We start from the raw sequence: 11,388 nt of genomic DNA, 5'->3' as shown, positions 1-11,388 counted from the left end.
ATTCTGTGTCTCCCTCTCTCTCTGACCCTCCCCTGTTCGTGATGTCTCTCTCTCTCAGAAATAAATAAAACATTAAAAATTTTTTTAAAAATAAATAAGTCACTATATTGTACATCTGAAACTAACTTCAGTTATATTATATATTAACTAACTAGACTAAAATAAAAACTTGAAAAGCCAAAAAAATTAAAACAGGAAACTCCTCACTTAAGAAGAAACAACCAACATCTAGGACAGAGTACTCTGATTTAATCGATGTTGTATTGCTCATTTCTGAGAAGGTACCACAGTTGAAAATAAGAGAGCTTCAGGAGAAAACCACTGGTATTATCTCATTTTTATTTGACATCTAGTGACATAATATGTAGACTGTGTGCTTTAAATTAGTGCTACAGGTCCCCTGCAGTTGTGGATGAAGCTCAAAGATGCATAGAAGGCAAGTAGAGATTTCCTAAAGTAGACACCTTTAAATAGAAGGAAACCATTTATCATCCAGAGATCTGGGAATGTAGTCACACTCAAATCATCATGCCCACCCGCATTCACTCTACTCTTTGAATATTAGTTCTCTACATTGTCACATACACATCTAAGAGAACAACTCCAGAACGTCATCTATATTGCCCCACTATTCCTCTTCCTTAGACTTCCCCGGACTCCTTCTCTCCCCTCAGGAGCTTTCTCATTGCCCCCTTTACATCCTTGTTCCTCAGAGTATAGATAAGGGGGTTGACACTAGGAGTGACAATGGTGTAGAAAAGGGTGATGAATTTGCCTTGGTCTTGGGAGTAGCTATTGGCTGGCTGCAGGTACATATAGATGATGGTTCCATATAAAAGAGAGACCACCGTCAGGTGAGAAGAGCAGGTGTTGAAAGCTTTCTTGCGCCCTGCTGCTGACTTGATCCTCAGCACAGTGGCAGCAATCATTCCATAGGAGATGAGGATCAGGGAGAGGGGCACCAGGAGAAGGGCAACACCCAGGACAAAGGCAAATGCTTCCACCAACATGGTGTCTTCACAGGACATGGCGATAAGAGCAGGCATCTCACACAGAAAGTGGTCCACTTTGTGGCGCCCACATCGGGAGAGTTGCATTGTCTGGGGACACATGACAAAGGAGTTTAGAAGGCCACAGAACCAGGACACAGCCACCAGCTGCAGGCAGAGACGTGGGTGCATGACCACAGTGTAATGCAGAGGCCGGCAGACGGCCACATAGCGGTCATAGGACATTACAGCCAGAAGAACACACTCTGTTGAGCCCAACACCATGTAGATATAGAGCTGGGCCACACAGCCATGGTAAGTGATGGTCTTCTCTGGACCCCAAAGGTTCCACAGCAGCTGGGGAACAATGCTCGTTGTAAAGCATAGGTCCAAGAAAGAAAGGTTCCCAAGAAAGAAATACATGGGAGTGTGGAGCCTGGGATCCATGACTGACAAGAATATGATGGCAGTGTTGCCCACAAGGGTCAGGATGTAGAAGACCAAGACAAAAGCAAAGAGAATTACCTCCAGTTGAGGTCTATCAGAAAAGCCCACCAAGATGAATGCTTGTTGGTAGCTGTCATTGTTTCTTCCCATAATCTTCACCAGCTGTATGGAAACACACAAGAAAATATTGGATGAGATAGCAAATGGAGACTGTACCCAGCACTTTCCAACTTCCATGTGTGGATTCATGAAGTTAGGAGACTCATTTGCCCTTTCACATTTTATATCACATACTTACCGATACCTATTGTATCCAAAGCAGTATGTCTGATTCTCCTGGAGAGTAGAGAATGGATTAATTCAGAAGTTGCTCTCCTTGGTGAATAATGTTTGTAAATAATGAGAAAGAAGAGAGAAAATAGAATTTCTCTAAAAGGTTTGTTAAAAAGCTGAGTGCTTTGCAAATCATTCCCAATTGATCAGCGAAGCCCCTTTAGAAGAGTTTATATTACAGGACACTGTTGCACCTGAGAGGTTTTGTTTTGTTTTGTTTTTTGGTTGTTTTCCAAATAACAAGTAAGAATTTTACACCATGCACATTGAGCAAATTATGCTTCAAGAAGAGAAAGTAGTACATGTACAGACACATAGACTCAAACTCAGAGATGATGTTCAGGAAATTCACAAATATATATTCACATGTCAGGCAATTCCTTAATAACATGTAATTGTATTGAGATTAAACGCAGTAACATTTGACATTCATGATAAGAAAGAGCTGAGATTATAGAATGGATTCTGCCTCTGTTCAAGGCACATCTACAAATTTATATCCTGATATCCAGTTTCTCTATATAAACATAGGCTTTTCCTAGTACAAGCTGGAAAGAAGACTACAATCCTCTCAAATTCACACCCAGACCTTACATGTGAGTGGACTGGTGGCATCAGCAACACATCCTGAACATTTTTAGCTTTTCATGGTTTTCACAGTTCATGCCAAGGGCTTTGATGGAGCTCAGCTTTATAGCACTAGAGTTCATCCAGGCTTATGTGGTAATGCAAATGATAATAGCCATTAAGAAATCACTTCATACAACATGCAAGGAAGCAGGGGGAACATTTTGAACTATGTGTATCTCTTTGTGGCTGTGGTCAGTACCTGTCTAGCCTGACAGTGAAGCAGTTATGAACTCTCTCCAGCTGAGGCTGCAGGCAGGAGTTCTGTGAGCTCCAGGCTTAGGTCCCTCTTGTAAAGGACCATGAAGAGACAAAAGAGGGCAGAGAATGATTAGAAGCAGCCAACTGAGAACCAAAGACTGTGTGACCTCAGTAGGTCAACTAAGTACTCAAAGAGAGACATTTCCACACACACTTTACCGCTGCTGGTTGAGAAGAACAACTTGACATAAACCTGTCACAAGCTTTCATCCAAGTTTAAGAGATTCCATAAAGGGATCCCAGAGAGGTCAGGAAAAATTTAACACAAATTGCTGAACAACATGTATCACTTAGGGCTTGACTCCTCAGCGAAAATTGGGAAGTTACCACATTTCTTTCTTTACAACCTAACTATTCTAAGTGACATTTCTCAATGTGCTATTCCTTCATTCCAAGGTAATCTGATGTTCATTGTTATGTGCAATATGCACAGGCTCACTTCACAAGCATTTCAGGTATATTTTACCATAGTTTTTTTTTTTTTTTTTTGTCATGTGTTTTAGCTCATATCCTTAATCTGAACCACAAAATTGCAAGGAATGGAGCTGCTGGAAATAGAAATTGAAAAGGAATAGAGTTTCTCAAATACTTGTAGTAGTTTAGTTAGCACATAATGTTACAAACGTGTACTAATTTTGAAAACTTTGGTCTAAAGGTCTGAAATTGGATTGATGCATTGGGCTTGATTCTCTGACTGGATTTGCACCAACCCACAAAGGAGAACCTGATGAATGATATTCTGTGCCTACTGAGTGGGACTTAAGAATGCCAAGCCATAGAACTATTTTTTGTCTATTTTAGGAAGACAGCGCATCCTGAAAGCCACCACTCTTTCCACATTTACAATAGATTAGATGTTCACAGAGCTTTTCCACCTACACTTACAGGTCATTTTCACAGCAGCCTTGCTACATAGACAGACCCAGCAGTAGGATCTTAGTGTTAGAGATGAACAACCTCAATGACAGAAGGATCTAAAGTAGATAATATTTGCATGACAGCTTTATATCAGAGCAAGTCCACAATGTCAGCTCACCCATTAGCTCAAACTTCTATTCACTCTTCTTCCTTCCCCTGCTCCTATGTATTTAAACTTGTTTAAAGTTGGCCATTTCCTACTGCTTCTCCCACTAATCTGCACATTAAAGCTTAACAATGAAATCCATCCCTATGGAGAAAAGCTTGTGATCATTCTCAACATTGTCTGGGAAGTCTTGCAATGCTTGATTTGTCTCTGTGCCAAATGGAAATAAACACAGAGGTTCTCTGTTCAAAGTGGCTGTCATTTCATTGGAGAACTCAGGATGATTTGATAGTGTGCATTCAGGTCAGGAAATGCCTTTGGGTTGGCTCAGCTAGGAATGCAGAAGCAAGTAGAACATAATCTCTCCTAATCTACCTGTCATAGATTCACTCTTTTTAGAATTGGGTGCATTTGTCCTTTTCTGAACAGAATGCAAGCTGGAAGTAATGTCCAAATTGGCATTGAGAAAACTCTTACTCAGGTGCCCTAACAGATATAAATCTTAATAGAGCAATCACACATTAAAATTATATATTCACATACAAGGGACCAAAGATACAGAAATAAAACTCAGTGCTATCCACTTCCTATCCATTTCCTCACTCTTGTTTCTCCCAGAAAGTGAAAGACCTATATTCTGTGAGCCCTTCTTACTTCAATTCCAGAGATCAATCAGGAGTATTCTCAGGGAGAAGGCAACTAATTCTGGTCCCTTTTAATTTCTGGATCTTCCAGAAAAAATTCCAGCAGAAAGTCTGATGAGGAATTGAGCAACAAAATACAGTCTGCTCCATCAAAGTGTTAATGAACGTTTAAGCACAACTTCAAAGTTGACTGTGTGCTAACAGTCTCAGGACCAGTCTGAGGCAGCATCCCCTCTGCAGCTAAAGGGGTGGAGTGGCATAGTGCCACATTTGAAATCAGCATATTTTATCTCATACACATATATACATGTTCCCTAGGGTTATGGAGATGACAAATGAGCCCCTACGGATAAAGGGAAGCACACTTATTCCCAAGAGCATTAAAGAATTTACATAAATGTAATTTTATTGGTGCATACCAAGGGGATGAAAAGACACATTTAATATCCTCTCACCTTGGGAATTTGAAAGTCTGGGGACCTGGGGACAGATACCAGTTTGTTTACAGAGCTAGGACCTTAGGGACTGGTGTTCTCATCCAAAGGTTGGCACAATCCCCCAGGTCGAAAGGCAGAACTCATGAGGAGGTGACACAAAAAGTTCACAAACAGGAGACTCAGGTCTTCTTGAGGCAATAAGTGATTTCTGGGTCTCATATAAAAGTAAAAGAAGAGGGGCGTCTGGGTGGCTCAGTCGGTTAAGCGTCCGACTTCGGCTCAGGTCATGATCTCACGGTTCGTGGGTTCGAGCCCGTGTCGGGTTCTGTGCTGTCAGTCAGCTCAGAGCCTGGAGCCTGTTTCAGACTCTGAATCTCCCTCTCTCTCTGACCCTCCCCTGCTCTGTCTCTCTCTGTCTCTCAGAAATAAATAAAACATTTAAAAAATTTTAAAAGTAAAAGTAGAGCAATTTCTTCATTTGGCCCTGGATTCACAAAGTTAAAACCTTGAAATTGTAGAGAAAAAAGCAACCTGAGATAATTGATTTGCACCCTCTAGCATGGGAAAGAATGGAGTAAGGGAAAACATATAGGAGACTTCTTGGATCTGTCCTTGCCATATTGAGACATAAAGAGAAACATCACATTTTCCCTCTACTATACCCAGAATATAATACACCTTCAAGATGGATGGCACCACATTGTGAGGCTGCTATCCAGCTAGTCCAGGCCAGGTTAAGTGAGCGTACAATGTCTATGCCCCTTCCCATCCCACTTCACCATATAGACATCTTTCCAGGGCCAGGCCTCCTGCAGACCTCCCAAACAGAAATGCATGGTAGGAATGTCAGCTTTCCGTGCAACTGACAAAAACAATGTGATTGCAACATTTTATTTAATTCTTTAAATTGTCAGTGTCACTGCCTATTACATTAGGACAGGGATCTCTGAGAAGTAACAAAAAATGGAATAGACCTGATTTTATTGGGTACTATATATAGCTGCTCACACTGTAGTGATTAAAACATACAATCTTGCATGGGAAAAGATAGTTGCAAATGACATATCAGATAAAGGGCTAATATCCAAAATCTATAAGGAACTCACCAAACTCCACACACAAAAAACAAACAACCCAATAAAGAAATGGGCAGAAGATATGAACAGACACTTCTCTAAAGAGGACATCCAGATGGCCAACAGACACATGAAACGATGCTCAGCGTCCCTCCTCATCAGGGAAATACAAATCAAAACCACACTGAGATACCACCTCACACCAATCAGAGTGGCTAAAATGAGCAAATCAGAGAACTCTAGATGCTGGCGAGGATGTGGAGAAACGGGCACCCTCCTTCACTGTTGGTTGGTATGTAAACTGGTTTAGCCCCTCTGGAAAACAGTGTGGAGGTTCCTCAGGAAATTAACAATAGAACTCCCCTATGACCCAGCAATAGCACTGCTAGGAATTTATCCAAAGGATATAGAAATGCTGATGCATAGGAGCACATGTACCTCAATGTTCATAGCAGCACTCTCTACAATAGCTAAAACATGGAAAGAGCCTAATTGTCCATCAACTGACGAATGGATCAAGAAGATGTGGTTTATCTATACCATGGAATACTACATGGCAATGAGAAAGAATGAAATCTGGCCATGTGTAGCAACATGCACGGACATTGAGGGTGTAATGCTGAGTGAAATAAGTCAGGCAGAGAGGGACAAATATCATATGTTTGCACGTATAGGAGGATTGGGAGGAACTTAATGGAGGACCATGGGGGAGAAGAAGGAGGGAAATGGTAGGAGAAAGGGAGAGAGGCAAACCATGAGAGACTCTTGAATGCTGAGAACAAACTAAGGATTGATGGGTGTTGGGGGGAGGGGAGAGATGGGCATGGAGGGGGCATTTGTGGGGATGAGCACTGGGTGTTAAATGGAAACGAAACTGACAATAAACTATTTGTAAAAAAGAATTTAAATTTAAATTTAAAAAGTTAAAAAAAATAAAAACATTTGCTCCTATTAAAAACAAAACAAAAAAAAAAACCCATACAATCTTGCATACGACTTACAAAAAGATGAACTTCTAATACTACACATAAAGGAATTAACTTCCAGGTATGTTGTGACTTACTCAAGGTCACATCCCTAGTGGATAGTGGCTGCCCAAACTACAATCAGCTCTCTCAGATCTTTTTAACTCACTGTGTTTGATCAAATAACATGCAACTAGTACTCACTGAGATGGAAGATAATTAGTAATTAGATTCAACCATGGCTTTTCCGGCTGCAAGTTACAAATTTCAGCCCTATTTTCAAAGAATAAAACTGTGTTTGCTGCATAGGATCCTGTCTCTTCATGGACTTTGGAAATGGGTAGTCTTATCTAAAACTGTGATAATTTTTGCATTCAACCTAGTATAGCAACTTTTTCCTTCTACAATATCGGAGTTTGAAGTTTCTTCTTTGATTTTGCATTTCCCTTTATTAGAGGGGGAAGGTCCATCACATTACAGTCAGTGACAGAAAAGGGATGTAAACCAATGTTCATATACCTAATTATCTGACACCTAAACTATCTTTTCTTATTTCAGTTATTATACAAATGTTTTAAACATACAATTAAACACACTGAAAATGGTAATAAATCTATATTCTTTACTTAGATAACAAATATTACTAAAATTCTTCATTGTGCTAAAATTCCTGTTGGATTTGTGAATTTGTGTGTACTAAGCATAGCTATATCTTTTAAATATTTTTCCTAGAATTCTTGGCATGTATTATTTCTTTGTATCTATTTATAAACAGATTGAGATTCACATGAAATAGCTTAACTTCATATGTTTGCACGTTTAGGAGTCTAAGGACACAAGTCTAAACGTCTAAACCAAACTGACTCCATGACAGGCTTTAAGTTTCCCCTCTAAACTAGAAGGCCTAAGTTCCAGCTTCCCCGAAACTATCAGGCAGTTACACATTGTCCAAGGCAGAGAAACTACCCTTACAATACCCAATCAGGAAAGGCCAGCGACCACCCTCCACATTACTGAGGGAGAGGCCTATAGATAGAAACTATAGATAGGACCCTGTTACCTAATGTTAAAGTAAACCCGTTCATTAGTCGCTGAACAAGACCCTAGGCTCGCTCTGTAATTTGTTGGATTTAAAGGTACTCTAAATGTTGTAATTGGATCCCGCCAAAATTAATGAATACTCTAGACAATGTGTATGGTTAAACCCGCTGTCAATAATGTTGAATAATTATGATTAGATCACTGTTCCCTTGCCACAACTTCTGTAACTCCCCCGTCACAAACCCCATAAAAACCCTACTCTGCCTTTGCTCGGGGCTCTCAGTATTGATCCACTGTGTTTGTGAGGTCTTGGAGCCTTATCTTAAGCCCTAATAAATTCCCTTTGCTTTTGCATACGTGACTCGGACTCCTTGGTGGTCTTGGGATTTTGGGGAGATCGCAATCTGGGCATAACAGGAGGATTAGGAGGAACTTAACAGACGACCATGAGGGAGAAGAAGGGGGGAAATGGTGGAGGAAAGGGAGAGACGCTAACCATGAGAGACTCTTGAATGCTGAGAAAAAACTGAGGACTGATGGATGTGGGGGGGGGAGGGAGATGGGCACAGAGGGGGGCACTTGTGGGGATGAGCACTGGGTGTTATATGGAAATCAACTTGACAATAAACTATTTCTAAAAAAAAAAGAAATAAATTGTGTTATATCCATAAAAAATAAATAAATAAATGTTAAAAAGTTAAAAATAAAAAAAAATAAAAAATAAAAGCACTCAGTGAGAAAAGCAACATCGGCACTTAGACTGACAACCAATGAACTGAGGTCTCAACAGCAACAATGTAACTTGTGGAATAATATCACGACACTAAAAGAAAATATGCAAATAAAGATCTATCTTTCAAAAATGAAAAAAAAATAGCTTAACTTCAGGCACCAAAAATTTTGGTATAGCATTATAATTGTTAATGAATCTTCTGAATTCCTGTGAAGTCTGCATCTTGGTGTTTGGATACATGTATTTGCAACTGTTTCTACTTGTTCCAGTTTGGTTATATATGTGAGATGCTGGTGAGTAAGTACTTAGGGTTTCCATTATAAAATGTAAATTTCTTAAAACCACAATCCTATACATATTTAGAAATTACAGAAACTTTCGAAATTATTTCTTCCTTGAACAGTACTAGCAATAATGAGATGAAGAATAAGTTAGTCAGAGAGTTGACTGATACCTGGCCCTTAGGTTTGGTCCTGACTCTCTTTGTGGGAAGACACAAAACATGGCGAAGGACTCGTCATCTCCAGGGCAGCACTTCCCAGAGTATAATACTAGACCCAGTATCATCAGCATCACCTGGGAATTTTGTTAGAATTCCAAATTATTTTTTACCTATTACATGTGTCTTCACTTTTTCCAGCTTTATTGAGATAAAACTGACATATAACATTGTACAAGTTTAAGATGTACAACATAATGATTTGCCATATGCATGTACTGTTAAATGATAACCACAATGGGATTGACTAGTACCTCTATCATGACTTATAATTAACTTTTTGTGCATTTGTGTGTTAAGAACATTTAAGTCCTACTTCCTTAGGCATCTTTAAAGTATAATATAGTTTTGTTAACTATACTCAACATGCTCTGTATTAGAATCCCCCCAGAACTTCCACATCTTTTAACTGGAAGTTTGTACCTTTTGGTCAATATCTCTCCTTGTCTCCCCACTCCCACCCCCAGCTGCTGCTCTTTCTAACCCTGTTTCTATGAGTATGGATTTTTTTTTTTTTTTTGGTCATTCCTTTTTAGAATCCACATATAAGTGAGATCTTCCATTGTATTTCTCTGCCTGATTTATTTCAAGTAGCATAATGTTCTCAAAGTCCATCCATGTTGTCACAATGTCAGGATTTCCTTCTTTCTAATGGCTGAATAATATCCCACTGTGTAATGCATATATGTATATATTGTATTCCAATTTATGCCATTCACCCACTGATGGACCCAGGTTGTTTCCATGTCTTGACTATTGTGAGTAATGCTAAAATAAACATGAGCCTGCAGGTATGTCTTTGAGATAGTAATTTCATTTCCTTCAGATATATCCACAAATGTGGGATGAATGGATCATATGATAGTTCTATTAAAAAAAAAACACTGTACACTGTTTTGTATAGTAACTGAATCAACTTACATTCCCACCTAGAGTACATAAAGATTCTTTTTTCTCCACATTCTCACGAACACTTGTTATCTCTTGTCTCTATGATTAGAGTCATTCTGACAGGGGTGAGGTTAGATCTCATTGTGGTTTTGATTTGCAGTTCCTTGATGATTAATGATGTTGAGCACCTTTTAACAAACCTGTTGGCCGTTTGAATGTTTTCTTGAAGAATATGTCTATGTAGATCGTATCCCATATTTTATATAAGATAGTTTGGTGTGTGTGTGTGTGTGTGTGTGTGTGTGTGTGTGTTTTCATTTTGGGTTTTTTTTTTGGGGGGGTGGTTATTTTCGCTATTCAGTTGTATTAATTCCTTATATATTTTGGATATTAACCTCTTGTCAGATATATGATTTGCAAATATTTTCCCCATTCTGTAGATTTCCCTTTCATTTTGTTGATCTTTTCTTTTGCTGTGAAGAAGTTTTTTAGTTTGGTGTAGTCCCACTTGTTGATTTTGCCTTTGTTACTTATGCTTTCAGTGACATATCCAAAAACATTATTGTCAAGACCAATATCAAGGAGCTTTTTCTGTTTTCTCATAGAAGTTTTATAGTGTCAAGTCTTACATTTTATATTTTTAATCCATTTCAAGTTAATTTTTCTAAATGGTATAAGTTAGGGATCCAATTTTATTCTTTTGCAAATAATTATCCAATTTTCCCAACACCATTTATTGATAAAACAGTTTTTTGCCCCCACTGAATATCCTCTACTTCCTTGTTAACTATTAGTTGATTGTATATGCAAACATTTATTTCTGGGCTCTTGATTCTCTTCCATTGGTTTGCATGTCTATTTTTATATAACAGTGCCATACCATTTTGATTTCTATAGCTTTGTAATATGGTTTAAAATCAGAAAACATATTGCCTCCAGCCTTGTTCTTCTTCCTTAAGATTGCTTTAGTTATTCATGGTCTTTTGTGCCCCCATATAAATTTTAGAATTGTTTATTCTATGTGAAATATCACTGGAATTTTAATAGGGATTGCATGAAATCTGTAGATGGTTTTGGGTAGTATGAAAATTTGAACAATACTAATTCTTCCAGTCCATGAACCATGAAAGATACCATGGGGTACATTTCCATTGTATCTCCTTCAGTTTTTTTAAATAAAAGTCTTATGGTTTCAATATACAGATCTTTCAGCTTCTTGGTTACATTTATTCTTCAGCATTTCATTGTTTTTAATGCTATTTTATTTATTTTAAGAACTTTATTGTTAGTATATAGAACTGCAACTGATTTCTGTATCTTGATTTTGCATCCTACAACTTCACTGATAAAATTCCAAATTCTTTTTTTTTTTTTACAAATAGTTTATTGTCAAATCAGTTTCCACATAACACTCAGTGCTC

The 11,388-nt window shown here is 38.5% G+C and overlaps 1 protein-coding gene across 1 annotated transcript; it reads right to left on the bottom strand.

Annotated features, from left to right (window-relative positions):
• Positions 1-641: 641 nt before the first annotated feature.
• Positions 642-1,586, bottom strand: LOC120221423 (putative olfactory receptor 2W6). Its single transcript, XM_039218799.1, has one exon. The coding sequence runs from the start codon at positions 1,584-1,586 to the stop codon at positions 642-644; it is 945 nt and encodes a 314-aa protein (XP_039074730.1).
• Positions 1,587-11,388: the final 9,802 nt, after the last annotated feature.

The sequence above is a fragment of the Hyaena hyaena genome, unplaced genomic scaffold (genome assembly GCF_003009895.1).
Source record: "Hyaena hyaena isolate Hyena2069 unplaced genomic scaffold, ASM300989v1 scaffold_790, whole genome shotgun sequence".
Lineage (NCBI taxonomy): Eukaryota > Metazoa > Chordata > Mammalia > Carnivora > Hyaenidae > Hyaena > Hyaena hyaena.
This window is presented reverse-complemented; position numbering and strand designations above follow the sequence as displayed.